We start from the raw sequence: 27873 nt of genomic DNA on the forward strand, positions 1-27873 counted from the left end.
AAAAATTAAATTCCCTAAACCAATTTTTAACTTTCCTCAGTTAGACCTCTCCATTTTAACTGCAGAAGGGCAACCAAAGGAAGAATAACTGAGGAGACGGAGGAAAGGGAAGATTCCTTTTCTAATGCAAACACCATGCAACACTTAAATAACAGTATGACTAATGTAATGGGGGTGATGGCATCCTTATGACACTGAAGACTCTCAACTGACACATAACAAAAAAACCAAACCTGACAGCACTGGTGTTACAGGATGATACTTTGGACAATAGCACAGATTTGGGACAAAATGAAACAAGATTTATGCTCTGCTCTAACAAGGTATATTCTGTGTATGCTACTAAGTAATTCCGAGTTGTTCATCACGAGTAGAAATAAAAGTTTGTGATTTCCACTGAGATTGAATAGTTGGGTTTTTTTACTTACTGGAAGACCAAGGGGCCCTCTGTCACCCTTTTGACCTGGTTCACCCTTCAATCCTTTAAGACCATTTAACCCTGGTTCACCCTAAATGTAAAAGTATAAATGCCAAATTTTTGGTGCTATAATGGATGCTTAAGCTGGGATAGAAGAAGCCAGACTCAGAAATAGCTGCAAATTCCAGTTTGAAACAAGGACACAAATTCAACTTTCTCAGTTTACTGGCAATTAATGGCCAGTCTTCGCGAGCGAAGATTTTGGGAAAGGTCATTAACCCTTCCAGCCTGCGCAGTGGATTTTTAGGTGAGACACAGCGTGCGCTGAACTGAGCCCACCCTTTAGTCCTGAGGTTCATCTGCCGGGGCCGAGCAAAGCTTGGACAGTGGCAGTGAGGTCCCCAGGATGTAGGTTTGTTTAGAGTGACCTTCTCTTAGGTGGATTGCCTACCAAGGCTGACGAGCTCCACCTGCCCAGGGGGCCGGGAATCGAACCCGGGTCGCAGAGGTGAGAGTCAGGCACTCTAACCACTATTAACATACTAATATAATACTGGGCAAAAGCACTTGGGAGGTGTCTGCTGGAAATTTAAAATCTGTGTGAAAAAAACCTACAGGAAACTTGGGAGTAACACATTTTTTTAATCTTTTCCTAATAATTGCCACTAAAGTTAGATGGTTTGAATTAAGAATGAGTTTCAGGGGTTTTGGAAATCCCTCAAATCCCATAAACCACCCTATGCAGATAATTCCAATTGAAAGAAAATGTTCAGAAAAATAAGCCTCAAAACTGTAGGTTTCTACAGTGGGATCTCCTGAAAAGTATATTTGGTGAGGAAGCAATACTTTTCCTTACAGCAAACTGGAATTTGCAGCAAAATCTTACATAAAGATATTTTAAACCTTTAAGCATACACAATTAAACAATAACAAATTAAAAGCAGTATGGGTTACACAATGCTAAGCTATTTGGGAGGTCCATAGTTTCTGTCTTCATACAGAGAAGTTTTAACAACATAAGAAATGGCACTTTGTCTTGTTGTGATTGTTAAATTATGCACAGGCTATTATATTAAACATCACTACGAGGATAACAGTGGGCTTGGAGTTGCTAACAGATCATTCTCCCATAATGAAAAACTACATCAGTATGAGGGCTGCTCGGTCAAAAAGAACACTGACCACAGTTGACCCTTTTGGGAAACAGAAATACATGGGTTCTTCATCCAGGTTGTTCCCTATGGCCTCATTCCCAGTTTTCTCTTCAATGTATTATGTTACCTTATACCATATTCATATTTAAAAAAAAATATCTCAATAGAACCTAGTCTGCTCCTTTAAGTAACTCCAGACATCATCTGTTGCTTTGCACCCTGCCTAAGTAGCCATTTCTTCATTCTTCTTCTATTTGACTCGATGGGACTTTCAGAGCAGTAGCACTGAAGATGAAATTTTGGAAACAGACCTGAGAAATCCCACAAAAGCCTGAGTCTCAGGCCAAAAGCCTGAGGTAAGGCAGGGCTGGTGCTAAGATGGAACAGACTTGATTTCAAAAAATGATTTATGACTCGGGCTTCTTGAGCCAAGGTAACATGAACAGTCTCATAAGGAGTCAAAACAAATTCCAAAAACTAAACAAGAAAGGCCCTCTCCTTCTCTTCCTTACTTTTTGGGAAAGGTAGATGTGATTAGGGAGCCATGGTGATTCAAATGTTCATCCTGACAAGACCGCTGGCCTTAACAAATGCTATGCTATAGTGTCATGCTCAATTTTAGCTTACTAGTGATTACCGAATTAAAGCACAAATTAAAATATTCAACTCTGCCAAAATTCACTTCTACCCTCCTGAGCTGTTTTCACTGAGTCCCTACAGTATATCTTTGTGTAATATGCTATGAGAACTGTTCAAATAGCATTGCAGACCTGCCTGATCAGGAATTTCAGTTTGGAAAACATGAAAATACACCCATCAGTTTGTGATGGTGAACTAGCATAACATGTGAAGTAACTGCTCAGCAAAATACATGGTGCCTAAGAAGGTGAAAGGCCATGCACACTGGAAGAAGTAGGAGATACAAGAGAGCATAAATAGAGTTTATCTGACTCCATTTCCTGAGCCTGTAACATGCTTCTGTGTTCCAAAGTAATTCCAAGTACAATAGTAGCTTGCCCATAAACAGGAAACTAAATAACTCAGTGCCATATCACAAATATCAATACAGAAAAGGAACTCAGCTAATGCTGAGGAGAAATACTACTCAGAAAGAATCACAGAAAATTTAAAAAGCTTTTAAGCTGTCTGTTAATATTAAAATCTGCTTTAAGGTTTAAGAATATCAGAAACATTTATCAAATGAGACATGACAAAACATAGCTCCATGTGTTAAAGAGCGAAGCATGACACTTTGCAGACACTGAGAGTGTGACTATTCAAGACAGGTATTAATTTACCTTGGGGCCAGGAAGTCCATGAGGTCCCTGAAAATAAAGATACTATTTTTCATTACAAAAATACACCACCATTTTTTAAGGGTTTGTTGCTTTATGGGGGTGCAAGTTGCACCTATATTTTTGTAATCACAAACAAAATGCAGCTGTCAATAAAGCACCTGTAAACACCTGATTCTTAGGTTGAACCAGATCACTAGCACATTAACACTAACATAGGCAGGTGCAAACTTTTTTCTTTACTTCTTATGAATTTTAAGACATGCAAAAAAATTTGTAAATTAGATCCCTCTCTAGTGGCCACGTATTCTCATAACACTTGCAGTAAGCAGGCATTAAAGTGGCAAGAGGGTTTAAGCCCTTTCTAGCCCCACTCTTCCTCCCAAGCTTACCATAGGGCCTGGAGGACCATGTGGCCCTGGTGGTCCAGGTGGTCCTATCATCTACAGATAAAAAACAATGGCATTAAATCATGCAGAGTAAAGAACTCCTGCAAAAATACCAGAAGTCAGACTGAACCTCCTTCTGTTGGCAAGTACTTACAAAAATAGCAATGCAACAGTGAACACTGACAGTGTATCTAGACGGGGCTTTAGGAATGGGAAGTATTTTGATTTGAAAGACAGGGTACCAAAAGTGTAGATTTGCCTGTGCCATATGGCAGCTTGCCTGTCTCCTGATTCTTATTCCTAGGGTCTATGATACACTTTAAGACACTATCATGAAAAAAAAAAATCTCTGTAAAACAAACAGTACTGAGCAGGGATGCTTGAAATTTTAACATTTTATGGTATGTGCTCTTTAGTTCTCTCTCGTACTACTTAATCAAGAGAAACAGAAGAAGATGATGTGTTATTTTATCCTTTCTCAATACTGATGAATGGAAAAGATACTAAATTCAAGCTAGGCTTTGGCATATTTTCAAAATTGCCCTTTCTCTCTCCTTCTATTTAGTTTAGACCACTTATACCAAGAATTCTCAAAAGCCATTAAAATAGGTAATCAGGTTGCTCAGCATTTAGTGCATGCGTATTCTGCACTGGTTTTCTGTGTTCCTAACAAATCCATGGAAGGAATTTTATGATGATATATACAGTTTAATATCACCTCTCTTCCTGGATTTAATCCCAAAGGGCTGTTATCATAACCTGCAGAGTGGCAGCAGGGATGCTAAATCAGGTCTCCAGGCTTATGCACAACCACTCTGCTACACTAGCTGCTAGTGATGGCAACAGTGGCAACAATATGCACTTTGAAACCTAAGACAGATTCCACCATCTGTGAAATCTCCTGAAAACTGAAAGCCTTCCTTCAAGTGAAAACAAGCAGAACAAGATGAATGAGTTTGTGAATTAATTTGTAACTAATCTTCATTTCAGAGAAAGAGACTCAGAGATGCAGGGTGCCTATCGTGTCCTGTGACAACACAGGGGAGCCTCTGATTCCTCAGAACCAAAATCTTCTGTCACCAGTGAGAAGGTAGTGGTAGTTAACAACTGCTTTGAGGTCTCCTATCCTACTGTGCTCTGATAACCTTAATCACCCATATCATAAAGGTACTTTGTGGGAGATTGTTTGCTTGGTGTAGTTTTTTTTGTGTAGTTGATCTTTGGCTTTGTTGCTTTCCTTGTTTTTCTGTTTGTTTTTTAATGCCTTTGCAATGCTTTGAAAAAAATCAGGAGAATGTCTGGTCTCATAAAACTAATCACTACCCTGGTCACACATCTGAAGTCAGTCTAGTCTGATTCTCACTGGACTTTCTGAGATTCCCAGAATATAAGGTGTTGAGACAGGTTATGGTTTGTGTGGGGATTTTTTTTTCCCCATTTATACTTTGATTCATAACGGAGCCAGAAGGCTTTCACCGAAGCAAGCAGGACTGTCGTTCATAGCGACAGAATAGAACAGAACAGGTATAATTCTTTAAACTTAACCTGTTAAAACTTAACCTGTATTTAGCTCAATGACCAGAAGTCTGTTTATTCGCAGGAAACATCAGTCATGATGAATACGAAGTATCGTTCAGAATCAAAAGCTGGAGAACCATTGCTGGACTCCTGTGTTCATTGTAACACCACACTGAGACTTACTGAAGGACCTTGGGCACCAGGGAAACCAACATCTCCTTTTTCACCTTTCATACCATTGGCTCCCTACAAAATCATTAGGAAACAGCATTTATAAACAGCTTTAATCTTATTAGCAATCAATCTAGAAATGACAATATTTATTTGCAAATAATTCTAATTTTAAAAAATAAAAGGATGGCACACATATAAAGGAAACCCTTTTTAAAAGTTTTGGGATTACTTTATAAATAACTGTTAACAAATGTAAAGGGATGCTTTTATATTGATAGCTATCAATTGTGGCAGGATATTCCTGACAATTCCTTAATCTGATACTCCACTCATGATATATTCTACTATGGATACAATTTCAGAACAGTTTCTATTTTTACTGAGAAATTTCATATATATATATATATATATATATATATATATATATATGGAAATGCATCCCATAAATATTGATGCATTTTCTCTTGCTCCTCAATCTAAGTCATCTGAAATTCCTGACAAGTGTTCAAAACATAGCTCCTTTTTCCTACAAGCTACACTTGACCGAGTTGTGCCATATATTACAAGAGAGGTACAATTCTGGACCTCTTCCCAATGCAATACTGTTTTTGACTGTAAGTGTAATGAAAAATTCTGACAATGTTACACATCCTCCTAGATTAGCTGCAGAACAATCTCAGAATTTTCTCCCCAGTGCTTTCTGTCCTGTTTGCAATTTATCAGCACTGTTGGAAATTCCTGACAATGTAAGAGGGGGAAAAAAAAAGTATTTTAGCTAAAATTAAGTAATTATTTTTTCATACTCACTGGCAGGCCAGGCAGTCCAATTCCTCCCTTTTCTCCAGGCATTCCAGGATCACCTGTATCTCCTTTTGAGCCCTTAAGACCCTAAAATATGGACTTATTCAGCAAGTTATGTAAAAAAAACAGAAACACCAACAGAATTCTAGCTTTGATCCTAATAAGCTGAATAAGCCACGTGCATGCATATACCTTTGCTATTACAATGCAGAAAAGCAGACATTATTAGATCACAGAGTGATCTATGCAGCAACATAATAATAATCTTTATTAATTACTATCATAATAGTATTAAGTTAGATTATGAAATCTAAGTTACAGCTTGGGATCATGGAAATTTCTTGAAATAACCTATGATTGCTCACGTGTTCTTCACTATGTGATTTACACATAATGTACCTGCTCTCCATCAACTCCTGGCGTTCCTGGGGATCCTGGTTCACCCTGCAAAAGATGGAGTTGCATTATCCCAGTTGTCCCAGACATTTGAGAAAAGAGGCAGAGAAATTGCAATAATTAAAAACAAAAAAAGCCAGGGAATATTATTCCAAAAAACCCAACATATGTATAATTCCTATATCGAAAAAATAGCCCTGCTGATTAAGACTACAGAAACTTTGGGTTGCATAAAGACCAGACAAGTGCATAAAAAGAAATGAAAAGAAGACAAAATACCAGGAGTGAAAAGACCCCAATCCAATGGAAACTTTGCCCACTACCACAACAAATGTGGAATCACGGCTCTCAACTTATGTAAGGTACACAGAGACTTCATCTTTTCTTTCCCTGACTAATATGAATCATCCAGTGTAAGAGTTCACATTCACAACACTGTCCTATGACCAGTTCCTGAGAAGCATTCTCTAAGGGAGCAAATAACACTGATGGGTAGAGTCTATGATATCAGAAACAAACTCTCATAGTGTTGAATTCTGCTTTATGTTATAGATTTTGAATGAAAATGCTCATCTATATGAAGAAATACAACCTCCTCCACACTCCAACTCCTCTGTGTTTTACAATATACTCGGGGTTGCAGAAATGCTGGGTAGATGATAACACAAAAAGCAATTTCTGCACACTTAACTGTGTATTCTATTATCAATTTTCACGTAGAAGAATGAACTTTGTTTCTCACAATTTCTCAAAACAATGAACATGTGTATTGTGATGTACCTCCATATGAAAGACTGGATGAAGTCTAAAACTGAAATGTCTAGTTTTGTTGTTGAAGATGCACATATTTGCTCTTGGAAGAGCTTAGAGACACTGAGGGATATCTAGTATTTAAGAAATAGAGAAATATAGCAACTAATTTAAAGCAATTTAGAGAGAGTCCACTAACTTCAACACTTTTTTTTTTGAAGTATAAGCAAATTTATTATTTAAATTTTATAGAACAGTGCAGCATATGGTATTCATTGCCTCTGCGTGGGCTGCTCACTAACCCTTCTGGTATACGTATAGAACCAGCCAGGTGGTATTAGCAGGCCTGGGTTTCCAGCCAGGCTCCTGCCCACAGGCTCCTGTTTTAAATTTTTACCAACATTAGAAAATACTGTACTTATTTGGGTGGGTACCACCATGACAAAAGCTGCATTCACATCCACTCATACTGTGTCCAGTGGTATCTTGCACACAGTTTTGTTTACCTCATTCCCACTCAGCCAGAAGTGAGGCATAGGAGCCACTGTCTGGTTGTGCAGACACTTTGCAATGTCCTAAGAATCAGCCTCAGTGCAGACCCCTGAGTTAGATGCTTCTGCACACTTTCGGTACTAATTAATTTTTCTGGCTCTTAGTTGAGCAACTGTGTGTGGCAACCAATCAAAGCACCTATTCTGGAAAGCTACAGTTAAAGAATCTGGGATACAAAGTCGGAAACATGCCACATTTGGTAAAATTACAGTTAAATAAGCTGTACCAGAAAGCTCCTTTTACCTGTGTGCATACATCATTTGAAAAAACAAAACACTCCACCCTTAAGATACAATGGGTAAAATAAGGAAGATCACCTTTGGCCCTTGCAGCCCTTGGGGTCCTGGTGGTCCTGGTGGTCCCTAAACAGAACATACAAACCTCTCAGCTTTTAAATAAATTCCTGAAGAACTTGCCATGTAAGCACAGGGTGAATGTTAATACAGCCACTGTAACAAAATGGGTTAGATTTTGAACACAAGGGGAACCAAGACCATTTATGGACAAGTTGTTAATCTATGACAACTCTCCAACAACCAGAAGGGTACCACAAAAAAACAGCGTTAAAAGAACAGTTCAGGTCATATTTTATCATAAAGTCCTCTGCTCCTATTGAGGAAATGGCAAAGCTACTCTTAATTGAAGGAAGACCAAAACTCACCTCAGCCACATTTGACAGCTCTCACAGCCTGACTCAAAACAAGTGAAGATCAGGAGAAATCTCCAACCGATTGCAAAGAGGATTCTGCTAGAAGATGTTAAGTGCATTTGGGGATACCCAGTACTTTGTGAAAGTGCCATGGAGTAATTTCTTTCATTTCTACCTCAGATTGTGGACACAGTGCCACATATCAAATACTGGTCTGGATGGTGCATAGTGAGGATGCTTTAAAAAACCCCCACAACAACATTTAAAAATCCCCTGAATTAACATAAAGAAAGGGTATGTACAGATGGGAAAATATGACTAACAGCAATCTTGCAGCGAAGAACTTGAAACAAAAAAGAAGAATAAAATAATCTGTTTATACCAAGTCTGCAGCTTTAAGGAGTGGCTGAACACCTGCAGGACTACATGCATCTCCTATGTGGTGTCACTATTCTCAGATTCTGTGTCTGGCTGGACGCAGCTAAACCTCCTACAGAAATTGACTGGAGTAAGAAGACTGAAGTCTTCAGTTGTCCACACATTTGGGGACAGGTCCTGGAAATTTTAACTTTATTTCTGAGATCTGATAAGATGGGAAAACAGAATTCCTCATACTTGGGCTTTCTACTTAACTTATTTATAGTAAGTAAAGTAACTGAGGCAAGCTTTCTTTTCAGAAAACGTTTAATTTTCATCAGGTCTGAAAACTCCCAAATGAAATTTCTTCACAAGCCAATTTGAAAGAACTGAATTTCTAACCTGAAAATAAGGTCGTTTGGTACTCAAATCCTGCTTCATGTTTTCACTTGACTCCCAGGTAGACACCCAAGAGAGGAACATACACCAAATATTCCAAAGCAGCTGTCTGCCTAGATGTGTACCTAAAGTACTGAGTTCTTTGTTTTCCTGGTTTTTTGGTTAAGTAAACTTAAGTTTTGCCATTAATTCAGCAGGAGCAGAATCGGTTCCATTGTTGGGTGGCTTTCAACAATGTGTTTTCTGTTATGGGAACACCAAAAAAACAAATAAATACATGCTGTGATGAACCATATGACATCCAATGAAGACACGTCCTGAGCTAGCAGAATTATGAACATGTTGCAACACAAAGGAGAAGTTTTACAACACACCGTAAGTCATGCAATAGGAATTACCGTGACAGTCAGGGTGGCAATCCTCTGTTGGCAAAATGCATTAACAGGAGACATCATTAGCAGAATTAAACAATTATAAAATTATTCTGCTTGCTAAAGTTATAATCATCACAGAACCTATGCTGAATCTGGGAGAGATCACAACTCCAAAAACATGAATAAAAATCCTGTTATTTTTAACTCTTGGTGTTGTACTAGCTTCTTGGCTTCTATGGGGATTAGGGTTTTACATAGGTGAAAACTGCAGGCTTTTGTGCAACTTAAGAGATCAAATGAATGATGACTAAATAGCAGAATCATAGCAGAAGTCTTCAAAAAGGTTTTTTAAATTTTTTAGGAAAACGTGATGAGTTGGTGTCATAAGTTGACTAAAAGACTAGCCCAATGCTTTGTAATGTCTGCAGGTTTTGCACTAATGCTTAATTAATAGAAACGATTCCTAGAGTGGAGATATAAGACTGATTTTCATATAAAAATGCAGTTAAAAATCCCAAACTGCCAGTTCACAACCCACCTATACATACTACAATTCTGCTTTAAATGTTTGGAAAGACAAAAGATATTTTAATCATGGAAGAAGGCAAAATATCTTGACCTAACACTATTTTTTTGCCAAAGAATTTAAAGGCAAGTGAAAATATGTTTAAAACTCATTTAAATGCTTTTCTATATTTTTAAACAGAGTAAAACCTCGAAATACTGCAGCTTGCACGTGCTTTCCTTTTGCTTCTGAAGAACTTACTGGCCTACACGAAACAAGAAATATTTTGCTTTACTTATTTTTTTTTCATGTGCAAATAAAGGTTTGCAGATCTTCTATTTTAAGCTTTAAAAGAATCTTCATGTCAATGCAACAATACATACTGTTGGCAAGAATCTGGAACCTGCTTAATACAAAGTACTTGAAAAAATTTTCTCTAACCCGTGGCTTTAATATACTCTTACCCTTTGTATTTTAACATATTAATGGAAACATATCAAGAACTTTAAAGATACTGAAAAGTTCAGTTTATCTAGATATGAAAATCTAAAATAACCATTGCAAATTACTGTTTACTCATTCTCACTAACAGATTCCTTTACAGCAAAAGGTTTTTTAATAACTAATGCTGTAGTTCCTACAAATGTTATACTTTCGAAGCTACTGCTTTTTGCCCTGGGAAATTCTGCAGAGTAAGTCCAAGGAGCAATTCTGATAGAGATATAAATTTTGTATGCGATCTTCCAAGTGAAAGCCACATACTCTCAGCAGGGGTCTTGCTGGGACTATGATGACAATTTTAGGATTGCAATTTTCAGTGCTGATGGACTAAGACATTCTCCACTGACACATGAGATGGAATAGGAGGCAAGAGGCAAAGTAACTGAATTGCTAGACTGCATGATGATTTATTATTGAATTATAAAAAATAGCCAGGCAGCCCAGAACTTGCAATCTCTTGTCAACTTCTTAAATCAGCAGGGCAAATTATGTGCAAGTTCTCAGTCAGTGCTGAGCACTGGAAGTTCTCATATACTTCCATGAGAAAACTGCAAATCTCAGAGAATTTGGCACCAAGAGACTTAGAAATGGGTGTTTGCCATCTGAAAGGACTGAGCTGGATTTGGCAAGCATATTTTCAACTGATCCTGTATAATCTTACTTACACCCTCCCTGCACAGCCATTCCCATTAATATCAATTATTTGTTGCCCTGAATCAGAAGGTGATGACATTTGAAATGATTTGCAATGGGATAAAGGCTTCCTAATATGTTTCAACCACTGTGAAAGGCTTTAGTCCCTTTTTAAGGCTTCTTTATGTGCTGCAGGTTTTCTGAGGAAGCTTGAAAGTAACACTGATGCCAGAGTTAAGATACAAAGACAGAATACAGGAGATACAGGGGCTAAAGCCCCTGGTAAATCTGTGTCTGGTAATATACAACATTAATTTCAGGCTACTTTAGGCATGTAACTCAGAGAGTGGACTGAAAGTTGTGTGCCTGAATTCCCTTACAAGCAAACCAAATGAGACAAATATAATGCAGAGCCTCACAACATGCCTCTGCAGACTTCCCCATAGATACCAATCACAATGAAAGAGTGGACTTCGCCTTAACAACATACAGGCTTTTAGATTTTAGTAAAGGCAATGAGATTTTTTTGTTTTCCAAAAGAGTCTTGAAAACATGGTCAGACATTTACCCACTCCCACTGAGTAAATGCAAAAAAAAAGTTCATCGGCTCCAGTGAGAAAGTGATCAGATACACAATGGCCAAATCCAGTCTTCAGTTGCACATAAGCAAGCCATTCACTTCAGTGGAGTTATACTGCACAGAATTTGCATCTGAGTATACTGCAATGTAAATCACCTTGACTGCAATGACATATGTCATCTTGGTCCTTTGCTTTTATGCAAACACTCATTCATTCTTTTTGTAACCCCACTTTAATCCTCCACACTTTTCTGCACACCAGTCAAAATAGGTTTTCCAGAAATGAATAAGTGAGAAGACCGGTGCTTGCTCTATTTAACATACTCAAGTTGCTGATTGAATCCACAGCTTGCTAACGGAACCATGTTATATGGTTTCCAAATCTCAAATATTCTGCTCTTTGCATTTTATAGGAAGAGGAAGAGAAAAACAAGGAAAAAAAGAAAGGCCAATATTATACTACGTGAATTGAAAAGCAGACACTTCTGTTGAACCTGTGTATGTGGTTTATTACATGAATTCAGCACTAAACACCAGAGCCAGCAATGAATCAGCTTTATCCTCATTAGATGATGTCAATATTCTCCAGGGGACATGGAACCAATTCACTCAGCTAAATTTTATCAAGGAAACAGTTTGTCTAACACCAAACAGAAAACCTGGTTTCCAAATATAGAAAGGGATTGCTGACAAATAAGCTCAACAATTTTGCACACAAAACGTATTCAAGGTTTATGCAAAAGAGAAATACAATGCTGTCCAACTGCTTTTTCCCAGACCAGACTAAGCCAATCCAACCTTATGTTTGCATACCTGCAGAGCTTCATGGATATTGCCATTATAATCAATTATCTCTGTCGCACCTTGATCACCCTTCTGTCCAGGTGGTCCCTGTAATACATTTTCCATAAAAATTTTGAGACAACTGCCAAAGACTATTCTAGACTCTTAACCACTGACACACGCTTTAACTTGATTGTGTGGTGTTGGAATCTTACTGTACTTACAACATACTACTACAAAACACAAAGATTAGCATTAAAATTAAGATTGTTTTAAAAAAGAAACTAACTTTTTTTAAAAAAAAGATAAATAAGCAGGTTAGTACACAGTGATGTGTGCTGCAGTGGGAAAGCAAATATATGAAACTTTCAAGGGGAAATATTTAAGCAGTTTGATACTCTAGTTCTGTATTGGCTGTGCACAATGTCAGAACATCTGGCATGTAACATCCAGCCCACAAACTGTGAACAGGAGACTTGCAGTTGGGATGTTAGTCATATTAAAGGCCAGTTAGCAACACACGTTCCAACAGAGTCTAGTGCCCAATTTCATCTCGAGTTTTAACAAGAGTTACTGCTACAATTTCAGGTCATGTGAACTGAATCTAAAGAGTATAATACAAAGAGCTGTGATGAAAAGTAGACTTACCCGCGGACCTGCAGATCCCGTGTCACCTCTGTCACCTGTATCACCCTATGTAAAAATGATATTTGAAAACAGATATGCCATTTAACAATATATCATGTAGTTCTTCCCTTTCAAATATGTTTTCTTATATAAACTGGTTTAAAGGGCTGGCCTCTCATTCTAAACAGAATGTGGATCTTAATGAAAAGAAAAATCAGTGTAATGATAAACTTGACAATGATGAACTTAGTTCTGTGTGAATTATTAGAGTGTTGTATTGGTTTAGAGTAAGAAATACCGAGGAACAAAATAAAGACAGATTACCAATTCAGTAATTTATATAACGTCCCTCTTCTAAATGACATTATTATCAAAAGCTTGAAGAAACACTAGAGAAATTAAATCACTCAGTCTGAAAACAGTCAACAACTTCTTCAAAGGTGTGTTTCAAAATGTATAACTTTTCTTTCTGTGATCATGACTCCACTTTCTCAACTTTCCCGCTCTGAGTCATTGCCTCCCCTACAAGCGCAACATTACTGTCAGCATTAGAGTTTCCTGACTCCCTTTCTGTGAAAGGCTTAAGATCACTGCCAACTTACACATAGTTTTTTCTTCCTATTAGTAGTATGTTTGAAATGATGGAGGGAATTTCAAACATATATGCATTCATAACCCAGCATTCATAATTCATTTCACAGTCACTTTCACGGCAAGATCTTAGGTTTTTATATTACTTAAAATTAATATGGGTAAGAATGCAACTTTTGCTCCTGTTGAAATCTAGAGAACTTTGGTAAAGAATGACTAATTCACCAGAGAATGACTAATTCACAAAACACATAGAAAACAGAAAACTTTCATAGGGCTAATGAAGACATATGGAGAGCAGGTTGGTGGCAGGGCGTAATCAAGGTTGTGCTATCTGCCTTTCCTTTCAGTGTTGCCTTGGCAGCAGCAAGTGAACATGCCATTGAACTATTAAAAAATGAAGTTCTCAACCACTAGACTGACTTCCGTGGGCTAGATTTTCATGATAGGTATGCAGGTAAAATGAAAATTGTATATAATTTTTTGATAAAAAGGAAATTAAAAGGGATATCTTTATAATTTTGGCACCTGCGGGAGGTGCCCAGGTAGTATAGCCAAACGAGAGGCTGATTTACTCTTATACTCTCACTCTGATACTTTAATCCCTTGATTAGTTTTCCAATGCTTCTTTCTGGTGAGAATAAATGAGCTTAAATGGCACTTATTTAATCATCTCCTTAAGCACTTAAGGTCACTCTTCAAGGACCTTACAAGTACTGCAAAAAGTATCATACCGGCCTACATTGTCTTGTCACCTTTATTCTGACAGACTCAATAACCGCCTAAACAAATATATTTTCATTTTGCTTTTACTTTGAAGGAATCCAATGGGCACAGAATTTGCACAGCAGACAAAGTAACAGAAAAAACCATACATTTTATTTCTCCATATATGTGAACCAGCTATATCTATTGAGAGACAGGTGGATAGATAGATATACTCAAAGTAGAGTATTTTAAGTAGTAAAACAGCAAAGCAACTGACAGCTCATGCCTTTCTACGACTTCTGATCATCATATCTCAGCCTGCAGTACTGGGGATAGCACTGATTCGTAACTCACCAAAGTGTGGATCCACAAAGTTATATAATAGCACAGTCAGGGGTAGGGTCCTGGCATGTGGGAGGACTAACCCACATCAGTTACACAGAGAGAAACCAAGTTGCATGAGGAAAACCAGAGCAGAGTGGAATGGATGTTATAACAGAAAAAGGATTAGAATCACAGTGTTTAAAACACATAAGTTTTGACTTCAATAGCTAAATTTGGAAGTCAGAAGATTTCACTTATAAAGAACACTGCAGATTGTTACATGTTCTTTTAAAAAGATAAGCGAAGTTTCTCTGAAATGTTACAAATAATCGATCCTAAAAATCATCATGTTAATTACTCCACTAAAGACAGTTTCTTTACTACTAACCTTTGACCCTTTTGGGCCTCTAGATCCAGGTTCACCTGTTTTCCCCTGTTTGAAGGAAGATAGGAGAGAAATCATAGAGAAATGGGAGCGCAGAGAAAAAGAAATTAGTAATGACTAACTACAGTATGGAACACCAGAAATACTTCATTTGATATTACCAAGTAATGAATCTGTAAAGGCACTGAATTTAATAGTGCCCCGATTAATATATTCTTTAACATCAGAGTGAAAAGGCACAGATTCCATCCTTCCAAAGGAAAAGTAATATTGGCGTTAGTAAACAGCAGGCATCATTAACAGTGGTTTTCGGGAATGGCCTTTGTCATTCCATAGCCCCTGAGAAATGATAGTCAAAAGACAGAGAAGATAGTTAAATATTCTAATATAAGGAGACTAAAATAGAGTGTTACCACAACTTCTTTTCCCAGCTGTTCAGCTGGATACAAACTAACAGGCCAAGGAGCACAGAATTGGCCTTATTATTTTCAAGATGTATTAGGGAAGAAAAACTTGACAGTATTGACACAGAGGGAAATATTAAGACACCACTAAAATGTAGTTAGACTGATCTCTTTCTCAGAGAGTTAGAAAACAGCATGCAAAATGGATTTTCTCTGCATTCAATAGCTACAATGGTCAAAGAGTTCAAACACTGATGCTGAAAGTTAGGGACCTGGAGGTCAGGACTTCAGCTGGAAAGAATTAGGCCAATTTCATGACAGTGTATGTAGGTAGTGCCTTTACTTTGTAGACCAAATAAGAGTCCATTCAGACTGCAGTTCCACAGCTGTGAACACAAAACTGCCATTGTCTTCTGGACTGAAGTAGAGTATTTGGCAGCATTTCCACTTAGAAGCTCAATCACCAAGTTTTGTTCTACTTCTCTGCAGGAAAAGATGTATTCATAAGGTATAAAACTAACAAAACATTTCCATTATAAAATCAGACTGACCTTTGGTCCAGGGACTCCAGGCTCACCTCGCTCACCCTTCCCAACAGGGCCCGCCTCTCCTCTGTCACCCTATTGCAACAGATACACATATACGGAAAATACTGGGCAGTCTTTAACATGACCAAAGAAACAAAGCCAACAGAAGAAACAGAGGTTTACTTTATCTGTATTTTCAGCCTGGTGTGTAGTATCAAAATTCTAATTCCTGTACACACTTTCAAGCCATTTTTTTAAAATACATCATATTTATGAAAATATAGTTTCTTTAGTCATGTATATTCCGGCTCTTGAACAAGTCAGTTTTGGATTCTAACATGAAAAAAGGGTATTTACTGACCTAAGTTATGAGACACCTGCCTTCAAACTTTTTGAGGGTACCAATATATATATATACACATACATACATAGATAGATAGATATATATGTATGTGTGCATATATATATATATACATACATATACATATATATGTCTCTCTATATATGGATCTATCTCAAAGCACTGCTCCATTAACTATGACTTTCCACATTTACCTCCATTAGTCTCAGTCTCTACTACTTGCTGAGGAAGTTGAATTTGACATCAGCTCTAGGGGCTTCGCATCAGAGTGCTGGCCAACCACCCTTACCTTTGTTCCTGGTAGCCCTGGCAAGCCAGGTTCTCCTTGAGGACCAATGAAACCTGGTTCGCCCTTTAAAAATACGAGAGGAATGTTAGTTTATTTATTTAGTAGTATGTAATTATAGTAACACTAGTTTATTTTGAATAGTATTTTCCCCTGTATTGCTTACAGTTGTCCAGCTGTGACGCAACAGTTATACAGAAGTACTTTTCATCATGGGTTACTTTCATCAGTATAAATTCTTGTAGCAAGCCACCACACAGCACATGAAATGCAAATGAAGCAGAAGGTGTCAAACATGGGTTTTATGAGGTTAAGGACTGTTAATATGCAACCTGGTCTGTAGCGTAACACACTCAACTAATCAAAGCAAGTCTGAAGGCAGGAAGAGGGTTCTGAGCATTCCAAAACTTAGAAAGGGACAGTTCTTTTCAGTCACGTGTAGCTTTCTATTGCAGCACATGAATAGATGGGCAGACATGGTAAGTGCACGATAAAGCAATGACAAATGGAGAGGCCAGATGGTACTGTTGTAATGTGTTAAAACTCCTTTCAAGTCAGAGACTTGAAGCACCATGGTATTCTCCCTCCTCACTCTGACAGTAAAATACTTCATTTCTCTGCACCCAGACATCTCTGGTTGTGAACAGCTGGGAATGAGCCACAGCTCTCCTCATTCTCTCTGTGTTCTGTCCCCTTCCTTCACATTCATTTGTACAAACAGAACAGACAAATAGCAGGAATCAAGCAGAGCTGCAGCAGAAACAGCACTGAGCCATTGAGTAAGGCCATATTTTACTATCTATCTCTGTGCCTGAAGAAGGACAATGGAAGATTAATAAGCCATATGATTTCCTTCACAAACTCTCCTGAATAAGGTTTCCTGCTAATTAATCTTGCATTTTTTCCACATAAATTTGAATCAAGAAGATATGCCCACAAGCTATTATAAATTTTAAAATCAGCAGTGTAACCCAATTAATACTTATTTATTAGCCTTTTAACAATATCCCTGAACTTAAAAATTACCCATCAAATGCCTTTTCAAATAGCTAAAAGACAGATGTGTCATAATCCTGTAGTGATACCATTACTGACAACATATAGACAGTGCAGAGGAGCAGTTGAATAATATTTCTCTTCACCTCTTTCCCTCCTTAGAAATGCAGGTATGCTGCACAGGGCGAGCAAATTATGAAGTATTCTTGCACATTCATCTGTGCTCTCATCAGCAATCCATCATTAACAGTTCAAAGCAAACCTATAACCAGAGAAATCTTTCATGTGGCTATATTGAGGGCCATAGAAAACACTCAAAGACCCCAATTTAGGTTATAAAAAAATACAAAAAATAATGAGCTTTCTTACAGGAAGTTCCAGCTGGCCATGGTTGAAAATATGGCAACAAAGAAATAAACTGAGACAAACATGTCACAGAGAAGCATGTGGGGTTTTTTTGCTTTCATACAAAAGAACCCTTACAGTTTATATAAGTCTTGCACACCAGCAAGAGTAACATAAGGTTGTCATTGCAGATGGAAGTACTTTAATGTCAGTAAATGAAGAACAATGCAGCTTCAGTAATTTATTTTAGAATGAGAAGGTACTCATTAGATCCATATTGTTATAATATTGAATTTTGCCAGGGCTAATTTCTTGGCCAGCTTATTATGACTTCAGGTAGAAGAAATATGCAGTGCCTACTTGATTTAATCTTTTCAGTGGTAAGGCTTAGAAGTGTCACTCAGAGGTTGATGCACAGCTTTTGAGTCAAATTCTTGCTTTTTGGTCAGGACTATACCAGTTGCATACCACAAGAAAACTTCTGGCCAAAGTCCAAGAAGAAACCCCACCTTCCCCCAAAATCTCTAAAGAGGTAATAAAAGATGCTTTGCCAAAGCTAGTGGAATTGATTATGAAAGAAGCTGGTGGCTTAATCAGGATAAGTAGAATACAGGTCTTATATGGCACAGTTTTAAAGTGTTTTCAAATGTGGAGTGGAAAAAGTGGTGTGTTAGCAGAGACTAGGAACTGATTGTCTGAGTAGCAGCTCTGCTGAGAGAGACGCAGTGGCTATGGTGGATGCCAAGTTGAACATGATCCAACACTGTATTCTTATCACACATGAAACAAACCGCAGCAGTTAAAACCTGGCTACGTCAAAAAACCCATGCAATTCTCCCTCTATGCTGCTACTAAGCATAAGTAGATTAAAAGACAGATCTGATTTGCCATCTGAACTAAGCTTCTAAGTAAAAAGACAACATGTTTGGATGATTTAAAACCAACCCATGTCTCCTCTAATATTTCAAATCTCTTGAGTGTATCCACGGCATAAGGCATTAAGTAAAATGCTCAATTGGGTATTACTTCTGCAACATTCAAAGTTAGTGGACATAACAAATGTATCAAGTTTGTTTCTGGCATTTCTGTCTCAGTTACTCAGAAGAGTAATATTTACATGAGAAGCAATGCCCATTCCTCTTACCACTTGTATCCTGCCATTATATTCTGCAAATATTGCCAACTTCATGCTTTATGCTATCTTTTGTGCCACTCAGATAGAAAAAAAAAAGGAATCTATCAAAATTAACGCTGTCAATGACATGTGAAATGTAGAGAAAACACCTTCCTCTCAGAAAGGCATGCTGGTGTCCCTGTTACACAAAGGTAAGGGAGAGACCATTATGATTAGTCCATCACACAAACAAGATTCCAGAGCCATAGAGGAATGTGGTTAGAAAATGAAGGACTAAGAGTTTTAGCTTTTTGTTGTAAATATATGACCTTTATGATTTAGCTGGCACATAGGTGCAGGAAAGCAAGACTGAAGGCTCGTTCATAACTGTACTTCGGTTTGACAACATTGTGGCTCTGGCATTCACTGAAGCACCTCCTGTTCTTAAATCTCTTGCTTAAATGAACTCAGAATTTGTTCAAAACTACTGTCAGATGCTGAGAGGAATGCAAGGAATCAGAGTAACCAAGATTTACAATACTTTTCTAAACATCTCACTACACCTTCTTACAATAATATCCAAGTTTTATCTAGTAAGAATCTACCACAAGCTTCTTTGCCTGCCAAAGCTGGGACAAGGAATAGAAAATCTGGAAAGAGGAGTTAAACAGTTATGTTTTGAAAGAAAGGTAAGGAACTCCCTCATTTGAAATATTGTTGGCAGCTGTAGAGAAAGCCATCAGCAAGTGATGGCTCTTTTGCTTGTTCTACTTTAACCCTTTGGTACACTTAGGAAATCACTGCTTAGAAACCATCACATTGCACAGGATGTCAACAAGACAAATTTCAGCACTCAAACTTCATCTACTTTTAGGACTTGGAGCAATCTGTATTAATCACAACACAGGCAGACTGGTATTTAAAAAAAATCAACAAGCTTGTGAATTTCATCCAGTTTACAGAAGTGATGTGTTAAGATTTTAAGAATAATTTTTAGTGGCTTCATATGTTGATATTTTAAGAGTACCTCTAACATGTGTTGTCTGTAGAAATACTAGTGGGTCAGATGGCAAATTATATACTGCTATTCACAAACAATTTTAATGTTCATTTTTACCTCTTATCATAAAATGTCTGAACCATAAAAGGGCCCTATAATGGCATGCTGTACATTCAGCATAAGGTGAGCTCCCTCAAAATTTAACATTAAAAAGCCACCTTGAAATTTACTTCAGAGGATAGTCAAAGTTTCATGAGGATTATTATCTAGACATATTCATAACTGGTTTTATGATGATCAAAGCATTTATGGGCTGAGGCAGAGACTAGCTTTGATATTAGAGGTTAACCCTAAGATGCACTTAAGTTCATGCTCACTGTCATCTTCAAGTTTTATGGAACCCATAACTGGCTAAAACTTGGACTTATGCTTAAAAAAGGTGCAACAGTTGAAATACCATTTGAAATGCTGATTGCTGTTTGAGACACCTCTAATTTGGCAAATGTTTATCCACAACGTAGTTCAAATACTATATTTGGTCAGAATTAGCCTTCATTGCACAGCTGAGACACACACCACTAGCACTATTTGAAACTTTGTTCTCACAGACAGACCTAATCCACTGTCAGTGTCTGAAATAGACAGCTCTGTGCTGATACAAGCAATCAGCAGAGAACAGTAGTTGTTGGATACACTGTTTTCCCACAGAAGGTTCTTCCTTCCGCAATTATTCTTCTAATGACTATAACGCTCATTTTCCCATCCAAATCAATGTTTGCCTAAAAAAGAAACCTGTGCTACGGGAAGGCACCCAAAGCACCAACTTTCCTGCAACAATGAAATAAATTCACTTGCATTTCTGAAATTACTATCCTACTTGTAAGTCTCAGCGTCACCTTCCTTTCTCAGCTACAAGAGATTACTATATTATGTTCTCTATGCTATAGAAATGCAACTAAACCAACCTTTAGTCCATGAATTTGAAAGGAGTAATGTAATTTCCATCCTTACTCTTATCTAGTGCTATGCACTAGAATTAGCCAGAGAAATTTAAATGTCAAACTCTTATCTTTATTACATAGTTCATTGGTCCTGGAATATTTTGTTCAATGTCTGCCAAGACCATGGAAGTTCTGGACCTCCTGGGCTGACTGGCAGGTGTGCCACAAGGCAGGACACACACCTTTTTCCCCGGCATTCTCTTAGAAGTCTGAATGTAACAAGATCAGGACTTGTGTGTGCACACCTCTGAGCTGGCAAACCATGCCAAAGCATCCAGAATGTCCTCCAATCCAGAATGGAGGATTCTGGAAAGGTGGATCCACCCCACCTTTTTCATACACAGAAAACCCAACTGTGTGGGTTTATGGAAAACCATGACCACGCTTGAACACACAGCGTTGGACAGGCTTGGAGCTTCCAAACTCCAGCCTATAGATCTCATGGTTCTCCAAAAATTCTTGTGTCTGACATGGGCCAGCCTGCAAATTCTTCAGGAGTCACAGACCTTGGAAGACCCCAAAGTGTCCTTTCTGACAAGCACTGACATGGAAGGGTCCTCATTTTAATCACATAAAGAGACCGAGGTATGCTTGTCTTCAGTGTTACCCTGGCTCACTTGTAGACATATTTAAAACAAAATAGTATGATGCCTTTTCCTTGCCTAACTCTACTGAAAGAATCCTGCAAAGGTGGAGATACATAGAAGAGCTAGCAAAAGAAACCCCAAACCCAGATGCAAGACAATTTGGAGAACAGATATGAAGTTATACTAAATTGATTTGGTTCATTGCTGCTTGTGTTGATTTTCTGTAAGTTGCCCTCTGCTGCCCTAAAACTTAATTTCTGAGGTTGCTATCTAACCAAAATACTGCAACTCGTGCGCTCTGGAGAGGACTGAGGGCTAAATTCTCAGGAGCCTGGAACAGAGCAATTCATGGTGGTTGATGAAGCCGTGCTTGCTCATGCCCTACCTCTGTTTGCAGCACTTAATTCCAGTGAATTTCTCAGAAATTCAGCTGGCCTTAGACTGTACAAGTCAGAGAGTACTTTTTCACTGTGAAGGGCATTAGAGGGACTTTATATATAGCCTGATGTCCATGGGAATTTTGCTCTCAGGAACGCTAGAGTATTCAGCTCCTAAGAAGGAAATGAACAAGGTGCTAGGAAATCTGATTAAAAAAAACCCTAACCCCATTTTATAAGGTCTTTCTTAAGGCTTTTCACATCACTTCAGAATTGGCTCCAGAAACTGCCAGTTAAAACAGGTTGTCTGGCTCACTCATCGCATTTGAAACTTTACTCCCTAATCAGTCTCTAAAGTTAGAAAAACAATTGTGGTTTAGAATTTCCAAATGCGTATTTAGTCTTTATGATTCATTTAGAGTTAGAGAAGTAAAACCTTACAATCTGGCTAAAATCCTGAAGCTTCATAACAAGCCCCTATTTGCATGACATATATTGCTTTTTAGTGAGCCTAATTTTCGCCTTGCTTTTAAGTTCTGTCTGCTTAGCAAGTATGTTGCTTTGGGAGGGTACTAACAGAACCAGTAATAATTCTGATTAATTCTGCATGCATTGATCATATAATGGACTTTTTTACTTAAAGGCTAATTATAATTCAAGTCAGCATGATAACTACTTTTGAGGATTAGAATAAAGAAACTTTTTGTAATGAATTTTTAAAGAATTGTAAAGAATTCGTAAAGAATTTTTAATTCTTCGCAGAGACTGAACTGCTAAATGATGAAGAGTCTGGCCTCATATTGTTTTCTTTAAAAAACAGTTAAGATAACAAATCTCACAAATTTTTATTGCTACTCTGAAAGATAAAGAACTTAATGGCATGCCCTCATTTTCTGACCTTATAAAAACATGTATTTGAGGCAAAGAAATACTTTCATATTACCGATGTCGTTTTCTTTGTGGATGACAAAATTCTTGATTTTGCAAAACAGCAGGATGATGGACTGTCAAATTATTCAACTATTTTCAAAATTTTAGATTTGGATTTTTTTTGTTGTTGTTGTACAAAGAAAAATTAAACTATGCCATAAAACATATGCTGTGAAGCTCAATCTTCCAGCTAATAATAGCTTTAGAGGAAACAACATTTTGTGTTTCAGTTACTTATGTTTTAGCTTTTTCCAGGACAGAAAATGAGAGCTTTCATGATTTGGAGGATATAGTTTCTGACAGATTAATAAGAACGGCATATATCTTGAAGAATGCTCCAGTAAATACTCCTGACACATGCATACCATCCAATGCCGATGATGATTTCATTTTCTGGCCTTGATTCTCAAAATTATTTCTGGGAAATTACATGTTTACCCTATGGAAGCGATTATCAGTGTAAAACATGGAAACCAGAGAGCTAGGAATGAAGGAACAAAGATGTGTAACCATATACATACAGATATATGTTTGTATATATACTTCCACTCTGGAAAGTGAATACTCGAAATGAATTGCACAACTGTGTAATGTATTTTATCCACCCATGCACAGAGCTACTTCTGAAAACCAGCCCACCAAATGCAAATATTAAGTCCTATATTTTTAGATCAGTTCCCATTTGCACCCAAAACATGCATTCTTATAGTTTACTACTCAGTATTTAACCTATACTACACTACGCATTTCCCTCTGCTCAGGCAGATGACCCACTTTCAAGAACACTGTATGTGAGTAAGGTTGGAAATTCATTTACACTTTAATATTTCCATATATATATATATCAGCTAAGGCAAGTGCATATCAGAGAGAAATTAATTCCCTCAAATTCCAATTGCTGCAGTTAATGTGTTCAGTACATCTCTGTATCCAGGATTTGGAGGTGCCTGTCACAAAGTCAGCTGGTCCTTTCCAGCTCCTGAGTCCAGGCTAGAAAAAATTCTGAATATGGGGACCTATTGGATAAAAATGAACTGAAGTCTGGGCAAGAATATCTGAGTACTGGAGAAAATGGAGAGAGAGACAGGCCCTGCAGGTTTCCTGTTAACAGTGACTGACAAGGAAGAAAAACAGGAAGAAGAATGGAAATATCAAAAAGAAAAAAATGCATTAGGTAAATGTGCACAGCCTTTTTAAGAACTCCTGTGAGAAAAGGGGAATTTGCAGAACTCTCCTGTAGGTGGTGAATGGCATTGACTCCAAAACGAAATGCTTAGAGCTATCATTTACTTCAGATTTCCTTTAATTTTGCTGCCAGATTACAAGAGTAATATCTAAACACAAAAGCTTCAACAACAGTTGCTCTCTTTTCTACAAGAGTTTTAACAGGACATTAATTTTTGTGTATCCAGCTAGAAAATTCTGTCTCTCATTTTTTCTGAAAGTTTTTTCGTAACAGGACTAACTGGGTGAAAGTAGTAATAACTCTTCTAGAGCTTAAAAAATAAGTTCTGTGGAGCAGAGAGGCTTTCAGCCTTTGCATGGAATTAGGAAAGTCACAGGGTAAGATCTCTGAGTAGGTACAGAAAAAAAAAAGAAATTTAAGTACAGAAGAAAATTAAAACTGTTTTTGCTCTCACAAAAAGAAAAAGGACATAAACTTGATTCAAATTCCCATATCCCTATCCAGGTTCTTCTGAAACCTTGCTCAAGCACAGCCCCAGGGAATTCAACCCAAAGTAATTGTACAGAAAGATACAAGATGTTGGATACTGGCAAGTCTATTGAATCAGCCAGTTCCACTGGATTTTAAAATACAGAAAACTTTCCCTACCTCTCAAAAGCAGAAGGGCTAAGAAGCCTGTCTTTTCTTATGTCAAATCATTCAGCAGTTCTGTTTGCTTGAACAGGATAAAATAAAAATTTATATGCATTCATAAGCTTTGGTTCAGTATCTGTTTTAAAAACTGACGGACAAATGCCAGGAATGTCACTGAAAATCTAGATCCTGCATAAAGTGTTGCTACTGAGAAGAAGCTTGTGTTCTGTGAAGGCTTCTCACTCAGTGAAGAAGTTGAGAACTGTACAGCCTAAATTCCAGAAAATGCAATGCAATGGATTTGAGAGATGTCTGACATTAGAATGAATAAGGGTATGCATTACATTACAGTAAGCAAGTGCTGCTTTGTATGTATCTTCCCACAAAAGTTATGAGATAAAACAGATATATGAAGTTTGTGTTTCACAGACAGGCTTCTGTGTCTGCTTGGCATCAGTTCGGGGATAGCAGAGTGATGAGTTAATATTCTGTGTTTAGGTGCCTCACTTGCTTCCCAAGTGACAGGGTGGAACACATTCAGGGGCTCATTAAGTTTCCAGCCATTCCTAAACAGCAACAGGTGCTTGAGTAACGTTTCTCCAGTCTGTCATAGACAGCTTCTTCACTGTCTTGGAGACAACTAATTGCACTTATGTTTCCTTCATGGCACCAACTGACAAGGAGAGATCAAAAAGGAACAGGAAGAACTCTCAAAACATCCGCATGTGCATAGTGAATGGGTCTAGAAAAGTAAGTAATAAAAGACCCTGCTGCATACTCTGCATTCAGATATGATACTTGCATGTCCATCCAATGTTGCTGCTCATTCAGACTCCAGTATCACATTCAACCAAGTCCTAACAGGTTCCCAGAAACATTGATTAATTAATTGAAATGGCATTACAAGAAGCTGAAACTTTCTCAGTGATTAGTATCTATTAATCCTTTATGTATGTTCAAGCACACTGGACTGAATGTCTTGGGAAGCTTCTTCAACCATAAGAAGAAAGATGAGATGTAGCTGGACAGATATGGTCCATTGCCTGGCATGGCATTTGTGTTTTCATAGGTTGGTTTAGCATGTGTAAAGAGTGCTACGTATGTTTACAGTTACCTAAAACATTTCATAATACACTCTGCTACCACAGAGATTAATTCACAAGGCAGCAAATTTCAGTTCAACTAAGAGATTTAAAGAAAAGGGAACTTACTATTTAATATTTAAGAACTACATCCAGGAATCTTCTATGTGTAGAATATTCCTGTATCTTGATCTACTTTTCTTTACCTCTCACAAAGTTTGGAAACAGTCTGAAAAATCTCTGCCAACAGCTACTGGGCTGGCACGCAAATTCACAAGAATGTTGTCATCCGTTTGCTAGGAAAAACTTCCTTTATGGAAACTTACATATTGTGACAAGTTCCTAGATGTCGTAACAACATTGTGAGAGGTTTGTACTATTTCTTTCACATTATACATACCATCACTGCATATCACTATTAAGAAAATAGCAAAGACATTATCTCGGAGAGTTTTATAAAGTCCTGAGAAATCTTTGAAAATACTGTAATCAACAACAAGGATCGATCAGGGGAAAAAAAAAAAGAGAGAGGAAAAAAAGAAAAACAGAAAGAAAAAAAGAGAAAAAAAGGGGGAAAAAAAAGACCATAAGGAAGTCACTGCTACAAATAGGATTCCTCTCTGTTTTGTGTAACATCATGTGTAACAACATGATGGCACCAAGTGATTGCAAATCCAGACAATTGGGTTTCCTCCATGTTCAAATTTCTCATCCTGTCACTGCTATTTCAAAGTAACTTTCAATCAACACCAGTTCCCTGGAACTTTGTTTCTCCACAAGATATTGCTGATGTTGTTTTTGGAAATTGATGTGATGATTTTCCCATGGTGGGACATAAATCTTAGCTAAAACAGAGGGTGAGAAAAGGGGGCAAATACTACTTTTTCTTTGCTGAGGATTGTCCATTGTCTTAACTCCAGCCATTCTCTGTTTTCTGCTACTTCTTATCATGCCACAGACATAGTTTTCAGTGATAGAAAAATCCAGGTTTTTTTCTACAGACTGCTTAATTACATAGACTTGAATGCCTTGAATTGAACAGCACCCATCCTGTAAGCCTGATGCGACCAGATGTGCTTTGCTCTCTCCTATGTACATTCTACTAGCTTGCTTGTCACCATCTATGGCGCAGACAGCCACCTCAACGCAGAATTGCACTAGATGAAATTTCTTCACTGAAACACCACCAGTCTCCCTCTGGACTAGATTTTAAATAGAAGACTGCACTTCCCTAAATGATTAATATTTGACCAAATGATTCCATTTTACTCTGCAAGCAACTGCACTGTTTTTCCACTGTACCCACTGAATTCGGAAACAAGTTTCACTGGGCAAAAATCCCACACTTCATCCATTTTTCACTTCACTTTTTGCCTTTCAGGTGATTTCGAAAGCTGCCCCTCTGAGCCAGCCTTACTGCCAACAAATAATTTTCCCAGAGCAGACGCTCAGATGTAGTCTTTTTTATTTATTGGTTAAATTCATGGACATGCAAGGTCTGCATGAAGATGGAAACCCCAAAGACCAGCCACAACTCCAGTTGCTTTTGGCACGTGTTCCCAGGATGAGTGCCCCAGGCAAGTGCCCCAATGACCTTCAACTGAGCTACTCTTTGCTCACAGTTAAAGTAAATAGAATAGGGATTGCTGCCAAAGGTTCTTATAAAAATAGTTTAACCACACAAGACTCTCTTCTTACATGATCTTCACTAGTCAGTATAGGATTCAGTATTGCAGAAAACGAACAACCTCCCTGGGAACTGTATTTTCAGCTGCTACAACACACAAACTCTAATATGCACATTCAATTCTTCCCATAATTCATTAGGAACACAGAAGGGACATTATGCTTCAATGCTGTGGCAATTCACAGGTCCCTTAAGAAAACCGCTGCAAATATTACATTCCATTACATAAATCCTGAACCCTACCACGATGGACAAGAATTTAGTCTCTGACTTATCCTCCTTGTTATGAGAGGGAGAAATTATAAAAACTATCTCCTCAAGGTATACACAGGCCCGTGCTGGAATGCAAAGGTTTTGTTTTCCGAAAGAACAGTCTTTTCCACGAAGGAAAAGCGATCATTCTAATCTGTACTCACTCAGGATATGTGAACTCACTCGCTCTGTGCAGAATTATACAGTTACAGCTCAAACTGCGCAAGTGTCTGCAATTCCCA

The 27873-nt window shown here is 37.8% G+C and overlaps 1 protein-coding gene and 1 long non-coding RNA gene across 3 annotated transcripts in view; one reads left to right on the forward strand and one right to left on the reverse strand.

The window, feature by feature from the left end:
- The window catches only part of COL25A1 (collagen type XXV alpha 1 chain), a 316696-nt gene that overhangs the window by 24071 nt on the left and 264752 nt on the right, over nt 1-27873 (reverse strand). For both annotated transcript variants that reach the window (XM_027736368.2, XM_039379895.1), the window contains exons 19-30: nt 16445-16507; nt 15819-15887; nt 14867-14911; nt 12877-12921; nt 12259-12336; nt 9251-9274; nt 7765-7809; nt 6149-6193; nt 5756-5836; nt 4958-5020; nt 3260-3310; nt 2871-2897 (exon numbers count right to left, since the gene is read on the reverse strand). In XM_027736368.2, the coding sequence (XP_027592169.1) occupies nt 2871-2897; nt 3260-3310; nt 4958-5020; nt 5756-5836; nt 6149-6193; nt 7765-7809; nt 9251-9274; nt 12259-12336; nt 12877-12921; nt 14867-14911; nt 15819-15887; nt 16445-16507 (636 nt within the window). The remainder of the gene's footprint in view (nt 1-2870; nt 2898-3259; nt 3311-4957; nt 5021-5755; nt 5837-6148; nt 6194-7764; nt 7810-9250; nt 9275-12258; nt 12337-12876; nt 12922-14866; nt 14912-15818; nt 15888-16444; nt 16508-27873) is intronic.
- LOC113995900 overlaps nt 1-27873 on the forward strand; it is a 37136-nt gene that overhangs the window by 2090 nt on the left and 7173 nt on the right. Inside the window, exon 2 of the long non-coding RNA XR_005563022.1 lies at nt 4247-4346. This is a non-coding gene — a long non-coding RNA (uncharacterized LOC113995900). The remainder of the gene's footprint in view (nt 1-4246; nt 4347-27873) is intronic.

This window comes from Pipra filicauda, unplaced genomic scaffold, assembly GCF_003945595.2.
Source record: "Pipra filicauda isolate LSUMZ 115617 unplaced genomic scaffold, ASM394559v2 scaffold17_size4572894_pilon, whole genome shotgun sequence".
Taxonomy (NCBI): Eukaryota; Metazoa; Chordata; class Aves; order Passeriformes; family Pipridae; genus Pipra; species Pipra filicauda.